We start from the raw sequence: 26,831 nt of genomic DNA on the forward strand, positions 1-26,831 counted from the left end.
AATTTGAGACACGAACATCGGCCAGTCTGCGTGCTTTTCTGAACAAAAAAGGCGGAACAATCGCGAAATGTTGGAATGCTCACGTTCAACGAGGCTAGATTTCGGATGGAAGGGGGTGCAGTGCTTTATTTTAACGCCATACTTGGCCATAGCTTCCTTGAATCGTTTAGATGTAAATTGTGCACCATTGTCGGTGACTACTGAAGAAGGCACTCCTAAATGATCGAAATAATTTTCAAGACATTTAATAATTGAAGCGCTCGTGGCGACCGTGAGGCAGTATGCTTGAAGATACCGTGTGTAAACATCGAGAACAGTTAATAGAAACTTTTCTCTCTTAGGTCCCCTAGGGAGAGGTCCATATAAATCACATGATAATAGTTCACCTTTCCGTGTCGCTGTGACAGATTGCATAGGTGAATAAATAGGTGTTTTATGTGATTTGGTCCTCATGCAGACTTGGCAGTCCCTTATATGGTTGCGTATATCTTTATTCATGTAGGGCCAGTGAAACGCTCTAGAAATTAACGACAGACACTTGTCCCTACCAAAGTGACCCATTTCATTGTGATACTTGTCAAGTATCTTCGGAATGTACTTCGAGGGCACACATATACGCCAACGATTCGGGAAATGAAAATCACGAATCTGCAATATTCCGTTCTCTACACGATATAAATCTTTCCACTTCCTACTACTGGGAGGATAACTAATGTCAGCATTGTTACTTTGACTATCATCATTACGGTCCTTTTCTAGATAAGAAAGAACTAAAGAAAATTCTTCATCTAACCGTTGTTGTTCCACCAAATCCTCTACTGAAATATCTTTCACGTCGGTTCGCAAAGTCTGCAATGCGTGAGTACGCACAATTTTGTGCTCAGGCGTCGTTAAAACACGAGTTAATGCATCAGGGTTCTTATTCTCGGGCCCAGGTATGTATTCAATCTTGTAATCAAAGCGCTGTAGTTGCAGAGACCAACGTAGCAATCTATTATTCCAATGACGTATCTTTTGCAGATAGACGAGACTCTTATGATCACACCTAATAACAAATGGTTGACCCTCGAGATAAGATTCCCATTTCTTCACAGCGTATACTATACTAAGGCATTCGAGTTCCGTTATAGTGTAACGAGTTTCACAATCAGATAGAGTACGGCTCAAATATTCAATCACGCGCTTTTCTTCCCCCTCATATTGGTAAAGTACGGCTCCAATTGCCCGTGGATTTGCATCACTCTGCAAATAGAAGACTTTCGAAAAGTCAGGGAAAGATAGCATCACGTCCTTGATGACTTCTTTCTTTAGAGTCGAAAGCGCACTATCGTGTTCCTGTGTCCACTGCCACTTACGTCCGGCTTTCAATAAATCGAATAGCGGTGCGGCAATAGTGGAAAAGTTGTTAATAAACTTCCGATGCCATGAAAAGATACCTAAAATATGTCTGAGATCCTTTATGCTTACGGGAGAGGGCAAATTGACAATGGCCTGCACACTCTCGGGATCTTTACGGAAACCCTTTGTTGAAATTATAAATCCTAAAAATTTTGTTTCTGTCACAAAAAAGCTACATTTTGACAAGTTAAGTGTCATGCCTGACAACTTTATTCTTTCTAGCAACACGTCCAATTTACGCAAATGCTCTTCGGCGTCTTTACTCACAAGGCACAAATCGTCGATGTATCTCACTATATGGGGCAGTAGATCAGATTTTAATACTTTTTGCAAGCAACTGTTGAGGGCACTGGACCCGTTACGCTGACCGAAAGGTAAAGATGTATATTGGAGTAGTTCCCCCTCGAACAAAAATGCGGTGAATGGGCGTGAAGATTCTACTAATGGAATTTGTAGATACGAATTCGAAAAATCGACGGAACTAAAGCAATCGTTACCATGGAAACGCGCTAGTAATTCTTCGGTCTTCTCAGAACGCACATGTTGTAGTGGTGTAAGAGCATTAATAGATCTGAGATCAACTACGATTCTCACAGAAACTTCATTTGATTCTTTATTAACTTTCTTAGGGACTACATGAAGCGGATTAAGGTGGCAAGAAGTACTTGACTCGACAATACCCAAAGACTTAAGTTTACTTATTTCCTTTCTCACGGCTTCTCGGTATTTGATAGCAATGGGATACGGTGACCTAACCACAGGGGAATTTGCATTCACTTGCAAATCATACTCAAAATCTCTGCATAAACCAGGAAAGTTAGCAAATACTTGACGATGTGACATCAAAATTGACAAAAGATGCTTTCTCTGTTCGTCACTGAGAGCTGTAGCTTTCGCTGCAGCGTTAAAAATTTCTTCATCTGTCGCGAAGTACTGAGGAAACTTGCTAAAATCGATTCCCCTACCATTATAAACATGTTCGTTACTAGTACTAAAAGTCATGCCATAATTGTTTCCGTTATCTATATTTATGTCCCTACACAAGAGTTCATTCTCATCATTCAAGACTTCCTCGAAACATTCAAAATCGTCAATAATTGTTTCTCTAGGCTCGAAGGAACTATTTTCGTCAGGAGATGATGCAGCATCACCATTGCTGAGTGAAGCGGGAGGGATACTCTTATCTTGTCTCGTGTCGATCACCGGTAAGAAACGACAGATTTCCTTGAAGTCATCTACAGAAAATTGCACTGTTTCATCCGCAAAATTAAGAACAGACTTTAACTGCGTCATAATATCCAAACCCATAATTACCTTCTCAGACAAGTTAGCTACGACTAGAAAATACGCGTACAATTCAACTTGGCCTAATTTTAGTGGCAACAAAGCTTTCCCTTTTACTAATGTTCGCCGCCTACCGGTAAAATCTATCAAAGTGACGTTATTAGTAGGTTCTAAATGTGGTGACGACACTAATCTACTTACTTTCTTCCACACTGTTTCATCAATAATGCTTACATCAGAACCACTATCTAATAGAGCCACGTATTCATTGTCAAGCAACTGAATTCTAATGCGTGCCGAACAGTTACGTTTCATAAATTCTAGAACGTGCCCGTCACTGTCACTGATAATTGAATCATGAGCACTGACTAGCCCTACGGAATCATTAGCTAATGAACAATTGTTAGATGGCAGATGGACAGATCTAACTTGATATGCTGTGTCTTGTACAGAGAAAGATTCAGTTTCTGAGGGATTGACACTATTATTGCAAGCTTCAACTCTAGTACCCCTCTTACTAGAGTGTGAAATCAGTTTAAAGAATCGTTAGATTCGTTAGAGTCAGCTTCGATTCGATTCACTTGTGTAGTTTGCGCATTCGAAGAACTATAACCAGACCTATCGTCCCGACGTACATTAAATTGCCGTGAACCTCGAGGCCTTCCTCGAGCATTACCTGAACGGTTGTAGTCATGATCGCGGGAATGACTGTTACGATCGAACCGGTTCCTGGAACGGTCGTACAAGCTATCAGACTCTGGGTACCTAACATTGTCGCGTGGTTGGGCACGGTCAGAATACCTAATATTAGCGGATCTACGTTCCTGGGGGCCAGGCCTGTATGACTGATTGGTGTTTCCACGTGAATAATTGTTCCTTTGATTTGCCTGATTCCCGTCACTAAACAAATTCGGAATCGATTCCAGTCGCTGAACACACGCAAGAAAGTCAGAAAATTTTGAGTGATGGGTGGCCGCAAGGTAATTCTGGAAACGCGAAGGTAACAATGGAATTAAAGACGTGATTATTTCGACTTCAGATATATTAGGTGAAAGGGCCTTCATTTGCTGGAAACGATTAACAATAAATGACTCCACTGAACCGTGCTTAGATGGTGAGAATTTCTCCGTGCGTAACATCGTAAGTTTATTAGCTACTACATACGAGTTCTGATAGTGATTAACGAGCGTGTCACTAAAGTCACAAAAATCACGGAACTTGTTCCTATTAAGAGTGAACCATTTTAAGGCGTCTTCTTCGAGTACAAATTCTACAACATCAAGATAATCCGAATGATGAACACCTAACAATTTCATTTCCCGCTCAAAACGCTGTAAAAACAAGGAAGGAAGCACGTCTGAAGGTGATCCGTTAAATTTAGACAACAACTTAATATCAGCTAATTTCAAACGTGGTGTGCGTGCCGGCCTATTGTTATCACCTTCATTGTCTGATGAATTATTATAAACTTCATGAGCGTGTTCCCTAACTTCACAACTCGGCGCATTGCCAAAATTTACTGTAGAATGAGATTGTGGTTGTGAAGCGCTGTTCGAACTTAACGTAACAACAGCATCACCAATCGAAGAATGTAAAGTACGTTGAAATACTCGGTCCTGTGGTAACTGTTGGCGCGAAATAACATGCGGGTAATCATTGTGAGAGGCTGCGTTCTCTCTAACAACTTGATCTGTTTTAGCTAATAATTGTGAAAGTTGGTTCTCTAAAGCTGAAACGCGTTCGCTCGTTCTAGATTCAATCTCTACCACAGGTTCATCAACTTTAGTCATAAAATCTCTTCGTACGTCTCTAACCTCTAACAAAAGGCTATCCAACTGAGACTCAACGTCCTGAACGCTAGCACTAACGTATTGTATAACTTCACTTTTCTGACTCTCTAGTTTCTTGGAGACTTCACCTACTTCCTTTCTCATCGCGGTACGATGTTGGTCATGCTCAGTACAAAGGTTATCTATCCTATTAACTACATCTATCATTTCACTGCTCGAACGTTTGCTTAAATTCTCTATCTTACTTTGCAGTTCTGCATTAATACGCGCCTGTTTGCTTCCCGTAACTTGAATACTAGATACTTCGCGAGTAATGCGTTCCTGTTCTGAACTTAAATCTACCACTTTAGTACTTAATTGTGCTACCTCTTGCTTTAATTCGCCTTGCACTTTCGACACGGATTCATTGATTTCACCCACACGCTCAGATAATTCCGTTCTGATGTTACTTAATTCTTTACTAAGAGTGTCCTTGAAATCTTTACGACAACTATTAATTTCTTCCCTAATACTCCTTAAAATAGCTTCAATGTCTACCGGTTCCATTCTGCATTTTATATGTCCACTGCGCAAGTACATGAAATTAAACACTCAATGACACTAGTGATAAGACAATGCAACCACATCTAAGCATTGCATGCATGAACCTCAACTATAACATACGTACAAAATAACACAAAAGAGAATATTTGAAATTACAAAACATACCTGTACAGTACTGATTTACAATAAATAAATATATCACTCGGGCACGGAAATGATCAATCTACCCAACAGCTATGCTTTTTTTTTAACAAAGTGGGACAGAGCCTATGTAAACTACGGATCTCAAACCACGTGGACCATACATGTACCACTAGGAAATTGGGGTGGGCTTACAGGTATTAAAATGAACAATTTATCTTTCCCCATAACAAAAAAAAAATAAAGAGCGTGGCCCGCAAACATGGTACTGCAAACTCCGCGCGAAACCAGGCGTAAGTATACACTTGTCTAAAGAAAATAACCACCATTCCTAATGAAACTGGAAACACTCCATGAGTCTCATAATCTGTATGTCACCGTCGCATTTACGCTAGAGTAAATGTGAGGGTGCATATTCCTTAGTTACGCAGATGGCGCGTGGAGTGGTGAGGTGGTATCCAATATTATTTTTAAATGAGAATCAAGGTTTAAATATTTGCTATATATTTTATAAAAATATTTATGAGTACGGATACAGACTGTGCAGGTATACTAAGGTAGATGGGATACTTATCATGACATCCAGCTGTCCATTGCACTTCACAAAAAAATAACTGAGTCTATAGTTCTCGTTGCACTCCGTTTCACTCGATGCACTTCAGCTTCCCAGCCTGATGTCCGGTGCCCCCTCGGTACTGGTCCCGACCCTTCCGCTGCTGCCACTCTTGATGTTCTCTCTTCGGGTCCCACGTGAAGAAGAAGGCTCTCTTCACTCTGATGTATAGTCCCCTTGGCCGGATCCTGCGCTGCCACCTGGCGAGAAAACTGGGAACCATCCAGAGACGTTCCAGAAGCCTGAGACGATGTGGTGGCGCTGACTACCACAGCGCTCAAGCTTCGAGCTGCCACAAATCATCATAGATGCTTTGTTACGTGAATTGACCAGCCAGCGTAAGTTGGTACGTGTTTCCCTTATGAATTTTAATGCATGTGTATGCTGCATATTACAAATCTGTACGCCATTTGTTGCAGGCGCAAAGAAAATAATAATTCAGATAACATTAGGGCATTAGATAGGATAGTTGGAGAATTATGCCTTTTAAATAATTATTTCTGATGATGCTTTTCAACTTTATCAATGCCAAGCACGGAATGAACACCCGCTGACAAAAGAATGAAGAATGAATTAGGAAACTATTTCCACGAAGAGATGTTTCGGGTTCATTCGAGCAGACGGTTCTACCAAATAGATAATTCAAAGGTAAAACACAACGGGAAACACTTTTCGTGAAGAAATGAGAGTGTGAATATAAGTAAGTACTGTCAGTGCACAGCATACTGAAATGAATTTTGAGTGATAGTAAAACTATTGTATATGTAAGCGTACTCTTCCACTATCCTCGTTTACGCGCATATCCCTCGTCATTGACGCACCTGCCCCCTACGAACGCACCCCCTCTCTATCACTCGGAACTCCCTGCTGCGCTCCTGCCCTGACTCGATTAAATAGCATACGTGGCTTTTAGTGGCTACCTAGCACATATTGGTACGTGTTTTATGCACTGTAGTCTTTATGTCATACATCCACACTGTATTTATACTAAGCCCTCCTGAAGTCAATCTGGAAGTGATAATGGAGCTCCTCATTTAGTGCGTGTTCTGCTAAAAGAAATACAAAGCTTTGACATCTGAAAATCTGCCAAACGTGCCAGAATTTGGTAGAACCATCTGCTCGAGTACCGGTAATGCTGATGTTTCTAAGATCAAGTACGCCTATTCATAATTGTATGTTCTAAAATGCATTAGTTATTCTAGCGCTGTACTCTTTTGCTCTGAATATCTGATTCCTAATGTTAAAAAGTAAACTTTCTTCCATATTAAAGATTTTCACTGAAGCTCAACAAGCAATATAACAAAAAGTATATAGCATAACAATTTTCAATAATTCTAATTACATCGAATCTAAAATTATTATTAAGGGACGTTCATGTTCATGCTTAAGATTGTCACTCGCTTGTTGTTCAGAAAGTCTACTGCGATTGCAGTAATTAAAACCAACAGTAATTTTGTTTCATATTATGATAAATATACGCTTCCTATACACATACAGTACATATATTCACTACTATTCGTTAAATCAGACATTCCAGTCTACACATTTATGTTTTTCAACAACATTATATTGAGAATATTAATCTGCAGTTTACACTTACCTTTACATGATATTCTTTTCTCTTCATACTAGCTTCTACTCGCCCTTCAATGATCCCAGTGTTCCTATCGTAGTTAAGCATATTTACATGATTTTCTTTATACGCTACTTCTCCTTTCGGGTTAAATTCCAAAGTTGGGCGTCCGTTTCCAGCGAAATTTTTAAAATTTACAGGAAATATATGGATAATTTGATCGTTTGTGTGCTTGATAATATGTAAGAGTCTCGAAAAATCTGTTTATTTGTTATATATAAGCGGTTATAAACATGGGACTATATGGCGAGCGGAGGGAACTACTTGGCGCAAGATAACCGAACAGTTGCATTGTGGGAAAGAAACGAGCATTTATGTTACCAACATGGCGAATGTACAAGGGCAATGAACTAGCAGTTTTAACATTTGTGAAGGAATACATTTATAACGAGCAAAATCTTTTAAAAGTTTGTGAAGAGCACGGATTAATGAACCTAATAACAAATTGCAGAAAGTGTGGAAAGTAGATAACAGTGAAAAAACTTGACGAAAGCGGACGCCCAACTTCGGAATATATGCCCTCCTTTCTTCATTATTTTAAGTTCATCTTTCACGATACTCACGAGTGCAACATACGACGCCATTGAAACTGCCTTAGCAACCACCCTAATATCAGTTTGTTTGTAACCAATATGGCTGCGCCCAGTAAAATTCATAGCAGACGACTTTAGCAGCGTATTACAAGTAGTTCATTTTCTACTATCGAGAGAAAAAAAATACCCAGAGTTCTTTCGCGACGTGACGTCACGTGGAAGAGAGCGCGAAACAATAGTGGAATACAGTGCAAGGTGTTGATGCGTGGAATTTTTAAACTGTAGTTAATTGTTGAGACAGAAATGAATAAACATAATAATAACTGTGCTGTTGCTCAATGTCTGAATTGGGGAAAGAAGACTCCAGATATAATGTATCACCGTTTTCCAAAAAAAATGTCGGTACAACAAGAATGGGTTTCTCAGTGTAAACGTGCAGACAGAATCAATGTAAATAATGCTCGTGTTTGTTCTACTCATTTCTTACCTGAAGATTATGAGAGAGACTTACAACACGAACTTCTTGGGCTACCTGTAAGAAAAAAGCTTCGCCCTGATGCAATTCCTTCTTTGCACATACCAAATTGGCATGGAGATGAATATGTTGTTGACAGCACCAGTAGAACGAACAAAAGTAAGCAGGTAAGAGAAAATCATTTATTTTTATATACCGGCATACACAATTGAAAAATATTTAAATAACTAGAGCCTCGGGGAGGGGGAGAGGGTCCGGGCCACTCAAGTTTGCTTGTTCCTCCAGAAACTGGTTATATTTGCTTCATTTAACACATATTCTTGAATATTCTCCACTCCCCCGACAACCAGCACAAAAATTCTATAGAATTCGGCGCCCTTGGCTGGGGCTTCATTCGGTATCGGTCTTATTTCTTATTTAAAATGGCGGAGTTAAGACATAACCTTTTCTTCCATCCAGCCATTTACATTTTTTCTTTTACAGTCGGATCTCATAATAGAGTTTTTTTTTTACGAGAATAAAAAGGATATACACAGTTAGGCAAGTTAAAGACGTACAGACATACACAATAAAACATGAAAAGTGAAAATGAAACTTATTACATATAAAATAAACAAGCGACAATGCTGAAGCCATGTTAAACTATACAAGGAGAGAGAAACAAAGAAATCAATCTTGATTATATATAACATATAAAATACATTCCTTTAATTGGCTATATACAGGGAGTCCATAAAGTCCTGCAAGAAAATAAAACTCTATAACTTGGAAACTACGTAATGTATCAACAAATAATTTTTGGTGTACTTACAGAAAGGTTCAAAGTTTTTTTTTTTTTCAGCTAGTTAAAGTTCATCGCCAAACCTCCAATGGTGCACCATTCACGTCCAAACACTTGCATTCTTTTTGGGAAACCAAGAATTGCGTGTTGGCTGTGCTCGTCTGGAATGTTCAAAATCACATCAGTTATTTTGTTTTTGAGATCGTGCAGATTACTGGCTTCTGCGAATACACCTTGATCTTCACGTGTCCCCACAGCTAGTAATCACAAGGCGACAAATCTGGTGATATTGCAAGCCAAGGTGTGGGTCCTCTTCGGCCAATCCATCTCTCCTTAAATTCTTCGTTAAGAAATTGTCGAACTTGAAGGGCATAGTGCGGCGGTGCCCCATCCTGTTGCATGTGGACCTCATTAAAGATGCCTAACCTAGTAAGTTCTGGCAAAAGAAATGTCTGTAGCATGTTCAGATAATTGTTACCATTTACCGTCTCTTCCTCGAAGAAAAAAGGGCCGATAATGTGGTCCATTGAAACAGCACACTACACATTGACTTTGGGACTACTCCGCTTGTGCTCCTCGAATTCACGTGGATTCCCCTCCCCCAAATTCGGCAGTTGTGCCTGTTCACTTTTCCCGACATATGAAATGTGGCTTCATCTGAAAGCAGAAATCGAGACAGAATGTCACCATCTTCTTGTAAGCGGGTAAGCATTGACTCACAGAATTCCATTCTCATGTCACAGTCTTCCTCTATCAGCTCGTGCACAAATTTTAACTTATAGCCGGACCTTCAAATTTTTGCGTACGATCTTGTGTAACGTTGACTTTGGTATTCCCAGTTCCAATGACCAACGTTTAAGCGACTTCATTGGACTCCTGGCTACGCTGTCCTGCAACGTGTGAATCTCATCATCACTCATTCCTGGCCTTCCACTGCGTAGTAAATCTGACACACTTCCCGTTTCTTTGAACTTCTCGTACCGCCTCTTGATGCTTGTTTCTGCTGGGGGTGTTTTCCCATACGTTGTTTGGAACTTTCTCCGCACTGAAACGCAAGATTTTAATTCCGCAAACCACAAAACACATTGTGCATTTTCTTGAGTAGACGCCATCCTAAGTCACGTGATTACCAGCGCAAACGTTATCGAGCATTGTGGCCAGAACAAAACTTTAAACTTCCCTTCTTCCAACCCCAAAAATTTATACACTTAAACGTAACGTAACGGTTTCGAAGTTTTGGAGTTTTAGTTTCCTGCAGGACTTTATGGACTCCCTGTATAGATAAAATGATGCACATACTTAAGTGATTGTGTATAATATATACGTACATACATATGTATCAGAAAGGAATAGAAAATAAAATAAGAAGAAATAGAAAGAGAGAGAGAGAGAGAGAGAAAAAAGAAAGACGAACGACTACATGGTAACGCAAGGAATAGTTTCGTGTGTAACTTTTTTTTTTTTTTTTTTTTTAACTGAAGACCTTCATTAAAAAGATATTCTTTAAGCCGACGTTTAAAAGTCAACACTGAACCAGAGTTTCTGATGCTTTCAGGAGTGTCATTCCAAACTTTGCTCAATTCAACGTAAAAAATACTTTTTAGTTTGCGATATTCGATATCACATACTGATTTTGTGCTATGACGTTAGTGGTATATATTTTGAGTTTGCAATAATTTTGGCTATTACGTATTGATACAGAAAACGTCGTTTGTGATCTATAGCAGTAGCTCGGCATTTGTACAGAACAGACTCACCATCAAAAGTTCTTAACACATACCGTATTTTGCGTTGCGTTGTGGTTCGAAATTTTTGCGAAAACATACGAATTGGTTGAGACTCTTAGTGTAGACCAGAGGTTCTCAACCTTTTTCACAGGCGTACCACCAAAGCACATTAATTATTGATATTACCATAAGCCGTACGTACCACCAAAAGCAGCTCACGTACCACCAGTCGTACGTGTACCACAGGTTGAGAAACCCTGGCATAGACCAAAATTTTCATACACATGTAATTAGGATGCACGTAAAATCAAACATATATTCCAATCTATCAAGTTTCATGTATTAATACTGTGTTCTAATAGGCCTATAATAAATTACTAATATATTTAATGCAGAGATCATATGTATACAAGAGAAATTATTACCAAAGTAGCATATTTTAAAAATTAACTGTGTGATGTTTCTAATTCCCTATTTTTTAAAATTTTATTTTAATGTTACTCAAGATCGTGAATAAATGGGAATCAAGAATTGTCCTGAACGGTCTACACAAAACTCGGATTTAGCAGGTATCACACGCGTCACGAATTCTTTATTTGTTGGGGAGATGTAGGCCATATGTAATTAGCCAAACCAAACACTAAGGGAACGTGACTAAGAAATCTGAAGTGAGGACTCGACTGTCCACGCATTGATGCTGTCTGTATACTAGGGATGGCCAGTTCCGGAATTTTTACTTCCGGAATCCGGAAAGTAAAATCGGAAAAATTCCAGAATTCGGAAGGACCAGCGTGCATGATGAAGATCGGAGTGGAAGGCTTGTTACGGAAGAATTGAAGAAAAAAGTCGAAGAAAAAAATCAGGAAAACCGACGTGTCACTTTGAATGATAGAATGTAAGTTTCACAGACTGCAAGAGTGATAGAATGCAGTGGCTTACACAAACGCTCTGTTTGCATTTTGATCTCCAAATTCTTCCCCCCTCCCCCTTCAAGTAGATATGGAAAAATAAACATAGGTGAAATATAATAAACATAAAATATGAAAACAAAGGTCATGTATGTGCTACTCCTGAAAGATATTAACTTGAGGCTTCAACTCACCCACGCCCCTTGATGAAATTCTGTGTATATCACTGATAAAATCTATGGCTGCTCAGGGAGTGGACTGAATCTTTGCTACGATATACAAGGCCTGAGAGCACTGACGTCACGCTCTCAGCTATATTATTAATTATCAACATCGCATATATGTTGTATATTTTTCTGTTGGTTTGGTGTTTTAGTATAATTTGTGTGAAAAAAATAAAACTTTCTTTTAACACATTAACTACCACATAGGTTGAATTCAACTAACGTTAGTTTTAAGCTCTTTAACTACATGAATAAAATATAAATCATATTTTATTTACTTTGGGAACCACATAGTACGCAGGTAACCCACGCTACCATGCTGCAACAGTTACGTAATCTGATGGGTAATCCTGGGCAAAACTGTACAGTTGCTTCATGAAAATCTTAATTATTTTTAAAGATCGTTTTGTTCTCCAAGTTCTTCGAAATAATATATCGTGATCACCAGAAAGAGATTTCTTTCTAGTATGGCAGTCAATGTGTTAAACAGAAGAAACGGAAGCTTAGTTAAAATTGAAAGGTCTTCTTCTCTGTCTCTACCTTTCCCATGTTTATATGGGATCGGCGTTCCCGTCTTTAATTATTTTCTTACATTCTCCTTTAGTTGAGTTCCCTCGTGCCTAGACGTTTAGTGTAGGCATGTTTGATGTTGGAGACCCGGGTGTGATTCCCTGGCGGGGTGGGATTCAAATCCCACCTTAAGCTGCGTATAAGTCCATGTCTCATAAAGCGTCTCTGCTGAGCAGGACGCTAAACCCCAATCAACCAATCCACTCTCTTCTATCCAGGGCGTCCTCTATTTTCGGTCTCTCCTCCCTCGAATCATTTCGTATCTTGTTCTTCCATGTTGTCTTGGGTCTTTCTTTTTTCCTTTTACCTGTTACCTTTAGCTTTCCCTCATAGTCTTCATTTTTTTCGTTCTACATATTTCACGCATCTCAGCCACCATTCCTGAAACTTTTTACGGAAGGGTTCCTCTTAAATGTGCCTCTTATATAATTTCCTTATCGAAATTAAATATGTCGAACTACTTATTAAAATTTTCTTCTGGAATCAGTTGAATCTGGAATTCGTCTTTTTACTTATATGGAGTATAATTTCCTGTAATTAACTGCGATAGTTTTGCCGCTTACATGAATATACTTTCAGGACGATTCATCTTTTATCCTACGGGTATTTCATTATTTATTTTAAAACATTTAAATTGTTTAAGGTTTAGTTTCCAAATTATTCTTTTAAAAAATTGCAAAATGAAACATGTGAATACCTTGAGAACAAAACAGCACTTTTTTTTTTTTAAACCAATATTGTTACTAAAGTTATAATAAAAGTGAAAAGGGCAAATTTTAGGTGTGAGAATCTCATTTGTCAGCGGAACTGTTGTTATTCTATTATGCTTTCATGTACTGAACTCATTTGGTAAAAGTCATTTTTTTTTTTTTTTTATGCAATAGGGAAATTTTGGATGATATTGATACAATTCTAGTAAGTATTCTCGGACTGTCTTCCAAGCGAAGATATTTTGACATCCGAACACCAGTAACCTTTAAGTTCTGTACAGATGAGGTACAAATAGGATTACACTCCAAGTCAGAAGATTTTGGGTTGTTTTCTTGATTCAGAAATGCATAGCTTTCCCTGATATTGAAATGGACGTGACCATCTGCAAATGCTGTTTACAATTCATATAACTTGCTACATCTTGCCGGCTTCCGAATCCGAATCTATAATAAAACAAGCAGGAAGGATTGAACGTGGTCTTGGAATATTTGGAAACCGATATAATTGTTATCTGTAAAGGCACACTGAATACAACGAACACCACAACCACCCTCGATTCAATTCCAATCTTCACTTTCGATTGGCATTGATTAAATATGTACCTACAAATGTATAAAAATTAATAAATATTGCATTACAAGCACAGAGTAGAAAATACATTTTAGTATAGGCAGATCCCACATTTAAAACTTAAGGTCTGATGAAATTAGTCCGGCTATCCACTGAGTATTGAGTCAATGCACACGCTGATGGGCAACTTACCAGCTATTTTCGTACTGATAAGCCTTTCCGAAATACACCTCTTTGCGCATTAAAATACATTACAATGAGAACACAAAGCCCAAATACAAGTAATTATATTCCAAAATCCCTTCATGTGAGTGGCAAGTTACTCTCACTTAATGTAGGATAGGAAACTCCTATAAAATCGAAACTAGTGGGAATGAAAAAAAAAAAAAATGAACTGTGTGTGCATCGAAAATTAATTTATCGTTGGCTCGTTGATCCAACTGGATATTGTGAATACAGTGACATTGCGTGCTCAAATGTGGTCTCTACGATTCAAGTGCGTACGAATTCCGGGTCGAAACAAAGCAGTTCACAGGAATTTTTGGGGTAAAAGATAGCATTATAAAAGCAGAATTAGTATGGTGTATTCAAAGTGTAGTGACATCAACAATGTATATTACTGCTAAAGATGTGAAAGTATCACTTATGTTCCCAGACAGCGAGATTGCCAGATTTAACGTGACAAAATAGGGTTATCACCATACCTTAGAAGTGAACTAATTCTGTTCTTGGGAGTCATAAATGTACATTTTGAAGTCATAAATGTAAAAGGCCAAAGGTTCACACGTTATTTAACATGGGTATGTTTAGAGAATTATTCAGCTTCCGACCTTTGAATCGTTTTCAGAAAGGCACTTTCACCCTTCAACTTAAAGATGATTATTCAAATGGATACGACCAGTGTAAACTTTATATTTCTGCTCATTTTCAAGTCAGATATCAAGATGTCAGAAAATAACCCTATATAGCAAGCTGTGAGTTATTTACTTTGCATGGAGTATTTAAGGCTGCAATTAAGGTAACGAACTATAGAATCACGAATTTCTAAGAGTTCGGCATAGCTTATTTTTAAAGGATGTTCCAGCATGCCATAGAAGCTCAAAAATTTTCAATGAAGTTTTGTTCCGTGTTGGGTTGAAAATTTTGTGTTGTATATTCAACGTGTCAGTAAAGATGAGAAAATTTCCAGCTCTTCGAACTAGCAGATCGTTTCAAGTATGTTGAAATAAGATAAAATGATTATTACTAAACTTATAGTTTTTAAAGCATTTGCTTTACAAGTAGAACCTTTCCTTACTAAATTTCAGACTGATTATCTTCTATTTACAATAGTTTATCGGACATTTAAAAAAAAAAAAAAAAAAAAAAAAAGTGATGTAAAAATAAGTTTGTAAAACCAGAAGCTTTTAGTTCTTGAAGTTCATGTATACGAATTAGTGTGGAAAATGAAGAAAATCTTCTTCCTACGAAAACTGTTGACATTGGCTTTGCTACACATATTGCTTTTAAGAAATGCCAGCCAATAACGGATTTGGACATTTTGTTTTGGATTTTCACCGAAATTTTGTAGAAAGTGTCTACAGAAATTTGTAGAAAGTGTTAAGAATAGCTTTGATTTTCTCTCATGAAAATTCATATCTACAAAGTGGATTTTCAATCAATGTGCAATGTGTAGCAAATAAGTTAAAAAAAAAAAAAAAAACTTTAGTAGCACTCACACTTGTATAAGATTCAGCAGCTTTTTCTGATAGCCTTGAGAAACTATCCATAAGGAAGTTCATGATTTATTATGCACGAAATGCTCGTACTGTTTTGCAGATGCAATAAATCAACTACGAAAAAAAAAGAGGAAAACAAACAGAAAGAAGCTGAACACAGGAAAATAAAGATCATTCTGAAGTAGCTTGAAGCTAAGAAAACTAAAATAGTAAAATATATACGCAATATTGATGAGGAAATTAACTGAGATGAATTACATAATACTATTGCTTTTTTTTTTTAAAAAAAAAGATAAGTTGTTAATATATTGCAGTCAACTTTATATACATATATCCACCCTTTTTCAGTGAGCGTCTTACTCTGACCTTTTCCTTTCATATGGAACGAAACTTTCATCATGTGACTAAAGTTACAAATTCAAGTTTTAGGAAAGATGTTTAATTTCTTGCTTTGTGCAGGAAATTGTATTAGCTAATGTTCTGTAACTTCATAATAAAATGTTTGTTTTAATATTTTTCATTTTTCTACTTGATTAGGGAAAAATATATTTCTTATGTGTCATTGTTGTCATGTTTTGCTGGTCTTGTTTTCCCATCCACAAGAGAAAATCTTTATGGCTATTTACGTATGAGGGAAAATTTCAAGAATGTTCTGGAAAACTGGGAAAAGTCAGGGAATTCTATTCCATATTTTTTTTCCGTCACCTTGTTTTCTGTACTCGAAACAACTTTTCACAAAATTCCATGACGAACGTAAGTTTAAGTTAAAATTTTAAAGCCTCCAAATGAAGCGTCCCAACACACTGCTAATCTCATTTTTGGTAATTGAGCCATAGCAAAATCGCTTACTTGTACGCGAAGACGCATATATCGCTTTCTTGTACGCGAAAATTACATGTTTACAAAATTTCGTAAGGATCCATTATTGATTTTGGAATGTAATTGAGGCGTCTCCAAAATGAAGTGCCCAAAAACGCCATTAAATGAGTTTTTTTTTTCGAGAGTTGAGACCAGGCAAATTCGAGTTCTCGATAAAAAAAAAAAAAAGTTTCCACACAAAACTTAATTAAAATCTCGTTAGCGCCGCCTGCAACGGGTCTTTCAATGTGTCTTTCTTTAGAATACGAAATCTCTAGCGGTAATGATGTCACAGTTTCATGCACAGACCTTATATATCGATGGCTACAACTGACAAGGTACATTCGCGAAGTGTCCCCTCGGAATTCATGTAAAACTGATTTAAATGCAAAGTTATCCATGGCTCAATATATATTGTACTAATTTTGGCGGCCCATATGGGTACATTGCATATTTATGAGCCTTCATATGCCCGGAATTCATTCATATACTACTATAATGCTCGGTCACAAAATTGCTTTTAGTTTCTTTAGATGTAGCTGAACATGAATGTTGGCATATGCAAAACAAATTGGATCAAGTAGTGCTTCTCTGACACATGTTATCCATACCGGCCGCCATCTTGGATCCGCCATATTAGATTCAACTTTTGGTTTTTGAAATGGGAATAGGTGCATGTGATACATCAAATTCATGTAAAATTTTCTCAGAAATTCATTGGTGTAGTGAGTTTGGGCTAGCTTGTACCATTTTTAAGATATTACATGTTAAATCCCTCTAGGCACTTCGCGAATAGACATTGCAGAGTAATATCCGTTACGCTTACGTTTTTGATGTTGACAAATCAAAACAGTTTCTAACTGGAAAAGTACTGTAGGTATAAACAAACTCTCTACAACATTGGTGTCATAATCTTACATTTCTGTGAGTGATTGTTATTACTTCCATGTTATACTATAACAAGGAATTATTGTATTACGAACAAAATGCCTAATGTAAATCTAGATACGACCAGATTTTGGTGAAGATCTACCATATCGTATTTACGTCTGTGTGTCTGTATGTATGTACGTTCAGAAGACTTTTCTTCAACAATGAATCACGTAAAAGATTACATATACATACGGGGCCCTGCACAAATTTTCAATGATTGAATTTGTGAACTGCCTTACAATTAACATGTAATATCTTGCAAATAATACAAGCTACCATAAAACTCACTACACCAATGAATTTCTGAGAAAATTTTGTATGAATTTGATGTATCATATGCACCCATTTCCATTTGAAAAAAACGAAAGTTGAATCCAATATGGCGGATCCAAGATGGCGGCTGGCGTGGATAACACATGTCAGAGAAGCAGTACTTGATCCAATTATATGAAGTGTTGAAGTGTACTGTACATACTGTTTGCATTTCTTTTGTTTTAGAAAATTCTGTGGTAGTAAGGCTTACATTGTTTTAACAGTAGTCATTCTTTGTAAAGTAATAGGTTTTATCTTTAAATTTTCTATATACTGTATTGGCCCTCACATTGCTTAACTGAATCCATTTTTGTCCCCTAAAAATCAATGCTATTAATTCTGCTCCCATATAAAGTTTTAACAGTTCTGTTATAACTTTTAAGAAGTGATTCTAGTGATGGAAAGAATCAACAAAATCTGTGTTAAGAAAAGACGAAATAGGCTTCATTTCTGAGTTATGAACTTTGCAAATAATAAAGAAATAAACCGTGAAACACTAATAGCTTTAGAGGAAATGTTGTAGAAACCTAACAGGAAATTTGAAACACTGCTTCCAGGCTCGGACTGGCTGGAGGGCAGGAATCCATGCCGGGGCCCGCTCTCTCTCATATATAATAATGAATAACATGGAATTTAGATAAAACATGTCTGCTGTGCTGGAGCATTGTTACTTGTTGTAGTTCGTTCCGTTCCCAGAGTTCGGTGGCCCCCAGCATTGAATGTTGTCTTGTGGTTCCATTTTTGGAATGAAACTAATAGTATTATAAAGTCCTCTTTGGGGTCCTTTGCTTGTGGCCTAGTAAGAATATATTTTAATGTGAAGAATTGGGCCCCAGCATCATATTGTCCTAATATGTATTAGGGCTCCATGAATGCTGAAATGAGACTGACTTCTATGTAGTCCTACTACGGACCTTTGTTAGTAGTTTGACAAGTTATTGCAACACCATAAAGAAAAGAACAGGTCCCGACCCTGGGGCCCCATTACCACGCATTTTACAAGACTCTGTTAAATTTCTTTTTCTTCTTCTTTACTACTATTACTACTACTACTACTACTACTACTACTACTACTACTACTACTACTACTACTACTACTACTACTAATAATAATAATAATAATAATAATAATAATAATAATAATAATAATAATAATAATAATAATGTGGTTCCTTCAAGTGAGGCTCCTGCCGAGGCCCTATACCCCCCAGTCCGAGACTGATTGCTTCTGTATATGAGACCATGTTAAAGAGATAATCTGGTGAAAAGAAACAATAGCACAGGCGAGTGGTTTCGTCGGGACCTCCTTCCCTCCAGATTTCCCTTAAGTGTATTATGTTCTTTTCAACATATTCTGGGAGCACAAGAATGGTGACCTAAGCCTTTGGCGTGGATTACAATATATCTATGAATATTCTAAGGATCTCCTTGTTGTCGCGAGCTCCCATGTGGCTAAGCGGTTAGCGTACGCGCCTTTGGCGTGGGAGGCTCGTGTTTGATTCCCGGCGGGAGCTCATGTTTCGGATCTCAGGTTAAACTATAGATCCACGTCTCATATAGCCTCGCTACTGAACGGGATGCTTAACTGAAAATCAAATCAAATCAAAATCCTCGTCGTCACCTCGTTATTTCCACCGAACCAATTCTTTTGCCATCATCACCTGCATTTGTGGTTCATCTCCTTTAGCGTAAGATTTCGTTGTAATATTTGAGTGCGAAGTCAACCTGTTAATCAAATTTCTGATATTACAGTGTAACCTTTTAACGTGAAGCCATTCTTATGGAGTTTACATTTTCTCATGAGACTTGTTACGTATTACTCTGTAAATTGTTTATCTGTCCAACTTACAACTTGGCCGCGTCGAAGGAACATTATTCCTATGCTATTAATGTTGAATTCACCTCTGTATGTTGAAATCCTACATGCTATTTATTTCTTAGACACTTTCCAGAATGTCTTGTATTGTTGTGTGTTTCGGGATGTTTTATTTATTTATTTATTTTTTCCATTTTAGGAACTATTAGTTCAAGGCTTCGTCAAAAAATATAATAAAAAGAACATACTTTACAGATACTATACACTCAAAAGAAAACTATCAGAAGGGCAATTATACTGAAATAAAAACTTGAATAATTTTTAAAGACTAATTACCGTTTATAATAATTTTTATCGATACACAAAGAAATGTCTGTTTAAAGGCAATCGTCTGTATTATAGAACAGATGATTATATAAAAATGTTTTTACCTGTCTTTTTTTTTTTTAAATTGTGAACTTGATATTTGTTTAACCTAATTTGGAAATTTATTATATAATTTTATTCCTATATGGTGTATCGAATTTTGAAGTTTTGTTAACCTAAAGTTTCGTATATGAATATAATTGATGGTTCTCGTATTGTATTGATGTAAGTCAGAATTTAATTGAAAATTTCTCTTATTAAGGGGCCAGACTACTAAATATTTTTCAAAAGCTAACAATTTTTCTTTTGCCCGTTTTTCGTAAGTGAAAAGAGATAATGAAATGTAACTTACCACAACAATAGATAATGTTATTCTACACCCGAAAATACGAATCGGAAGAATTTTCAGTGTTGCCATCCATAGAAATTACAATATGACCAGAGTTTGAATTACCCAAAAATCTAGTTTAAGGCAACGACTAGAAAAATGAACTCAATGATAGTTAATGACTTACCATGTTGTCTTGGTTTCCTGTTAACTACTTTTTAAATAATATTGGTATTTATTTTGTAATAACTTACATAAGTTATTACAAAATAAATAAGTTATTACAAAATAAATAAGTTATTACAAAATAAATGCAAGCATAATTAAAAAAGTAGTTAACAAGGAACGAAGACAACATGATAAGTCATTAACTACCGTTGAGTTCATTTTTCTAGTCGCTGCCTTAATCTAGATTTTTGGGCAATTCAAATTCTGGTCACACTGTAATTTCTATGGATGGCGACACTGAAAATTCTTCCGATTCTTTTTTTCGGGTGTAGAATAACATTGTCTATGATTGTGGTAAGTTACATTTCATTCTCTCTTTTCACTTACGAAAAACGGGCAAAAGAAAAATTGTTAGCTTTTGAAAAATATTGGTCTGTCCCCTTAATATGTATATATAATGTTGTTTTGAGAATATGTATACACGATAATGGTAATATATTTAGCCGCCGAAAGAGTGAGTCTTATATGTGGTCTGCTGAGGTGTATGAAATGGAACTGATAACATTATTCTTATCGTTCTTTTGCATTGTAATTTTTTTTTTTTAAATATATTACCTCAGAAAATAATTCCGTAATAAATTAATGACTAGATCAACCCAAAGTATGTAATTTTTATTGCCTCAAATGTTAGATTCAAAGTAAGGAAAACTAGTCGATTCAAAATAACTTCCAAAAATGCAGCAGGTGTGATTATTGTTTATTGGTTTTATGTCTAATGTCGGCGAGTATATGAAAAGATTGGCGCCACTAAGGCAGATGGGGTTATTATATCGTTTTGTGTCTTGCAATAAGTCGTTGCAGCCGTTGGAGAACGTCATTCACAATATGATGTGCCGATCCATGACTCATGTGTACACATGCTGCAATTTCGTCTATTGTCACAAGGCGGTTTTCCAAAACGATGACTTCAACGGCTGCAATGGTCTCTGGAGTCACTACGCGCCGAGCCTGGCCGGGGCGTGGAGCATCGGCCACAGACGTAACAACATTTGCAAATTTCCGGCACCATTCATAGATTTGTGGCTGTGACAAACACGCATCTCCATACTGAACCTTCATTCGCCTAAAAATGTCAATCGGTTTCACACTTTTACTTCGCAAAAACCGAGTCACAGAACGCTGCTCCCCGCTGGTGCATGTGGCTAGTGGGGCTGCCATTTTGGAACTGTTGTTGCGCCGGTGTTTGTGCATCTGCCGGCTGCTGCCACCTAGGAGACATCTGGCATACTATCGTAAACAGGCATGCCAACTTACAGCTCACTGGCGCCATATGCGGTTTTATTTCTACTTTTATGGTTTTCAGTTGACTTACCCTCGTATATATATATATATAAAGAAAAAACTTTCTTGTTTTCGTTCCGCTGCTTGTTGGTCAACACACATTATCAACTGTTTCCAAATGCCCAACAGAGTTTCTTCGGTGTTTCATTATTAAGAAGGTGCAAGATAGTATGGATGTTTTGAATATTTCCTGGAACTAACAATCATCTGAATCTACCACCATAGTTGGAAGGGAGAAAAGAATATAGTGTGGCGTAGTGTTTTATAGATAATAGTATGTCAAAAATGCAACATTTAAAACACAATGTACAAATCGCAATTTAATATTTATATTTATGTATTGTATATTGTGTTTTTTATGTTATAAAAGTAATGTTTACTATACAGAGTGTCCAGAAATTATCTTTACAGTTTCAAACGTTCTCAACTTTTTAATGGACAAAGAGTTTTACATATTGCCCGTTGCAGTGAATAGTGCAACTCCTAAAGTTTATGTGCAAAGTTCATTAGTGCGCCTCAATATGTGCATCGTTCGTGGCCCGAAGCACATCCAGTTTGTACTCAATTTCCTGCCACGTACGCTCTAACATATCGTGTGCAACAATGTTAAGAGCGGCTGTAATGCGGGTTTAAATCAGCTATGTCAGTAACCGGTGTACGGTAAACACTATCCTTCACAAAACCCCACAGAAAAAAGTCGAGATGTGTGATGTCTGGCGACCTCAGTGGCCATGGAATGGGGCACCCCGTCCAATCCATCGGTTGGGAAAGGTATCGTCCAGGTGATCACAGACTGTTGCGTGTTGTGGTGGATCACCATCCTGCTGGAACACAACATTGGGCTGCAAATCCTCCAACTGCGGAGTGGCGAAGAATTGAAGCGTGTCGAGATAGGTGACAACAGTAACTGTTGCTCGGCGAAGAAAAAACGTCCAATGATTCGGTTTTGCATTAGACCACACCAGACATTAATCTTTGGGTGTCTCTCTGAAGTTCATGTGTTTCGTGTGGATTTTCTGAATCCCATATTCGTATGTTATGACGGTTTAATTTGCCCGACACATGAAATATTGCCTCACCACTAAAGCGCACCCGTTTCGAAAACCCTGTATCTTCATCGATACGTTGTAACATGTATGTCGCAAACTCAGCCCGTTTTAGTTTGTCTGTTGGTAACAATTCCTGCAACAATTGTACTTTATACGCATAGAGACGCAGCTGTTTGTGAAGCACCATGTGTACGGTGGACCTGGCTATTTGCAATTGTCTAACGGCCTAACGGATTGATTTTTTCGGACTGCCCACGAATGCTGTACGTACCTACTCAACTCGTTAATACTTGTGCTGGGTCGTTCTACTCCTTTGTTATGCAACACAGAACCTGTGGTCATGAAGCTGGTGTGCCATGCACGGATGGTGGGTCGGGATGGTGGCTCCCTGTGAAATGGTGTACGGAAGTTCCGTTGGACTTGTGTGTTCAATTTGGTCTCTATGAACCATGCCACACTCAGTGCTTTCTCCTAGGGGGTCCACATGCTTACTTACAGCTGGCTAACTTAAAACGATAAAACAGATTGAAAACTTTTGCCCCATTTACCGCAGAAAACAGAATGTAAATATCTTTTTTCATTACAAAACTACTAACGTTCGAAATTGTAAAGATAATTTCTGTACACGCTGTGTATTATAAAATACAAACTAATACGTAGATTATAAGTACTTACTGCATTAGAAGCGCTTACATTATAGTCTACAAGAGTTTTTTTTTTCTTTGCTTCAGAATACATTTATTCTTCTGTATGCTGGTCACCTGTCTAAGTTGGTCACATTTTGGTGGTGATCAACATAGAAAAGTTTCACTGTATATAATAATAATAATTTGTAAAAAGTTAGTACATTTTGATAATTAGCTAGAAACGATGTTGCTTATTTCTGCAAAACTCAAAATAATCCTGCCCAGGCGGATGACTTGTACGATATCGGAATACTGTACAAAAGTTGATTCCACGGTATGAGAAGTGTCAGAATTCCGGTGGTAAATATGCTGAAAAGTAGTGTTACTTGTGCTCTATCTGTAGCAATAAAATGTTCAAGGCCACTGAGTCTCCTTTGTATTTACGGCCAGGAAGATCTTGAAATGTAAGAAGAAATACTTAGTTTTTGGATGCACCTCTTGCCCAGCTTGAAACACGTGCTAGTTATGTTCAAAGAATTTTTTAAACGGTACAGGCTTTATTCTTTGATGGAAATTTTAAAGCCCCTCCTCCTCATTTCAAAGTGTAGTGGTTCAGCTGTTTCTTATTTTCGCCATTTTATGAATACAAAAAGGGAAAATAAAATGTTATAGAAGTTTAAACTCCCTACACTGAATCCTGTCTTAACCTTTGTTTAATTACCTTCAGGAGTCACTTCTACCACCCAACAAGTTCTACAAACTCTTATCTTAGTTTTTGAGATATCCTTCTGTCTCTCTTTTATTATTCTTACTTGATTCTCATTACCTTAAAGTGGAGATTTATGTTTTTTTCTATCCTAACACTTAAACTTTACTGCAAGATATGAATTTAATTAGTTTGTTTTATATCCTTTCGTAGTGTACCTAATTTTAGTTTTTTTTCTTTCTTCTAAATTAGAAACACAAGCATATCATATGCAACACACATCATGCACAACTAAGATGTCATTCACAAAACAATTGTTTCTCTTTCACTTTATTATAAGTGATAATTGACACTTTATAATTAATTTTCAATGTATTATTATTTTTATTATTATACTCGTTTAACATCTATTTATCGCCAAGGCACTTAATTTTATTTATGTGCATTTTATTTTTCATCAGTTTTCGTAAGTGTGTTGATTTTCATCCTATTTATTCAAAAGTCTAATATAATAAAATAAATTAGAACCCAAACTTAGAAAAATAACATAAGAAATGATAAAAAGGTACACAAACCCAATATAACAGATAAATGACGACATATTTTATACAACTTTGTCGTTGTCTTCGTTTGCCATTATCTTCTTCTTAATCTTTTCTTTTCCAAACTGCATAATTATGTTTATTTTTATTTATTTATTTATTTTATGGTGCAAGATATTTCAATTTTTTAGAAGTACTTTCTTTATGATACCTTCTCTTATACTTTCTCTACTCAAGTTTTCTCTTCTTGCTGTGTTTTGTTCATTGGGTATAATCTTACTATTCCCAAATCATTGGGATACTACTGTTGTTTACAACAAAACCAAATTTCATTTTTTTAAATGTCCTAGTTTGATGTATGGTTTCCAAGGGGCGACCAGTTAGATGTAGCATTCGTCTTTTTCCCCATTAAGTATCAACTGATTTCTAGGTTCTGTTTGATGTTAGATAGTAAATACTGTCCCTATAAGATTGCCATTTTATGAGGCACGATTGCTTAATAGTATAGCACTTACTTGAGACGAGGGTCCCCTGTTCAATCTCAGACCATGAAAGCTTTTGGTAAACAATATCGTGTCCGCGGGTTCTCTTCGAGTTCTCCCACTTTCTTCCACATTTTCATTCTTTTATAATTAATTTTCATTATCATTTATCTCCTTTCACTTAACAAAAGAACGTTATGTTAAAGCTTTTATTTCATTTTCGTTTCGACAAATTTTTCAATGCCTTCGTGATTTTTATCTTCACGTCTAAAAGTGTCTCAATCTGCAGCACTTCTTCCTTCCTTTAATCAGTAATATACTTTTTTTTTCTTTCTTTTAAGTTGTTAAAGACAATGGCTCCATTGATTATAATATTTGAAGTGTCACCACAGGTGGATCGTCATTATTCTTAACGAAACTCTTTTTCGTAATCTGGCTAACTTTCCTGGTATTTTAATATTTTGTAATATCCTGTTTCCGCAGACCCTAGAGCAATGACTTATTGTCGCTACGACTATTACTTTATAATATAGTAGAAATTGTTTTATTAGGAACTTGTAATCTTTATTCATTATATCTAATATTTTGTTTATGGGTCATTACTTTTTTGTATGCTTTTCCAGTATGTATAATTTCTTTTTTCACCTAACTGTAGGCCCAATTATTTGAATTCTGATATTATTTCTATGCTCTTTTCTGTTTTACTTAATAAATATTTTTGAATCTTTACCATCTAATAACTTAAACTGAGTTTTGTATGTTGGTAATAATTTTAGTTTTCATCTCATCAGATTTTAAATTTTTGTGAGGCAGTGTTTCCTTTTTAGCGTCAATTTTTCGGATACATATACATTTCGCTATTATTATTCTTATTAGTAATTTCCTTTTCTGTTCTTGTTTTCAGCTACAAGACGGTACGTTCCAAGACGGTACATTTCCCCAAGAAGCATCAAATAGTAGCTGCAACATAGTGGACGTCACACCTACAGCCTCTCCAGTACCTCCGCCTTATAAGAGACAGAAAATAGCCAATGATCCTCTAGATACCTCTATGCCGACACCGTCATTAGAATCAAAACAAATATATACACCGACAATTTTCCCACGAGAAGATATGTTTGACTATTATGGTAAAGTGGTAGCCTGTAAGTTACGTGAGATGGACAAAGTACAGCGTTTGTGTGCAGAGAATATCATAAACCAAGCACTTTTTAAAGGATCTTTAAATCAACTCTCTTTAAACTCTACAATAGTGGAACCTGGCAAAAAACCGTGCGAAGGAGACTCACTGATAGTGGAAACTAAGAAATCACCGTGCGAAAGAGACCTACCCGAAGACATTTAATCATTTTTATTGTAAACCCCAAATTACTCCGTTTCATTATGAAAACTGAAGTGAACCTGAAAAAGTGTGATAAAGGTTCTATTTGTGCTTATGAAGTTCCTTTGGTCTATTTCTTTAATTCAATTATTAAACGAAGCAGATAAGTTTATATTGCTAGTAATTCCTAATCTAACGCTATTCCATCTCTAAAAAATATTTCATTGTAAGTGGGAACAAGGGTGCATATGACAAAATGTATACATAGAATATCATTGTTAAGGGATCTCAATAATTTGTAATAAGTTTAACAATATGATGTGTGAATAACAGTTCTGTTTCTTATTTGATACCCCCTTGTAAA

At 36.8% G+C, this 26,831-nt stretch overlaps 2 protein-coding genes across 3 annotated transcripts in view; one reads left to right on the forward strand and one right to left on the reverse strand.

Annotated features, from left to right (window-relative positions):
• Positions 1 to 26,831, reverse strand: part of LOC145668627 (uncharacterized) — a 120,164-nt gene that overhangs the window by 8,149 nt on the left and 85,184 nt on the right. Inside the window, exon 1 of one of the 2 annotated variants that reach the window (XM_081736669.1) lies at positions 7,370 to 7,465. The exons of the other annotated variant lie outside the window; for it this stretch is intronic. Coding sequence (XP_081592795.1) covers positions 7,370 to 7,450 — 81 coding nt within the window. The 5' untranslated portion in view covers positions 7,451 to 7,465. Of the gene's footprint in view, positions 1 to 7,369; positions 7,466 to 26,831 lie in introns of those variants that run through there. 2 annotated transcript variants of the gene reach the window in all.
• LOC145668628 (uncharacterized) lies at positions 7,607 to 26,799 on the forward strand. Its single transcript, XM_081736671.1, has 2 exons — positions 7,607 to 8,577; positions 26,051 to 26,799. Exons 1-2 carry the CDS (start codon positions 8,239 to 8,241, stop codon positions 26,489 to 26,491), a joined length of 780 nt encoding a protein of 259 aa, XP_081592797.1. The 5' UTR covers positions 7,607 to 8,238; the 3' UTR covers positions 26,492 to 26,799.

This window comes from Thermobia domestica, chromosome 13, assembly GCF_964235325.1.
Source record: "Thermobia domestica chromosome 13, izTheDome1.hap1.1, whole genome shotgun sequence".
In the NCBI taxonomy this organism is placed as follows: domain Eukaryota; kingdom Metazoa; phylum Arthropoda; class Insecta; order Zygentoma; family Lepismatidae; genus Thermobia; species Thermobia domestica.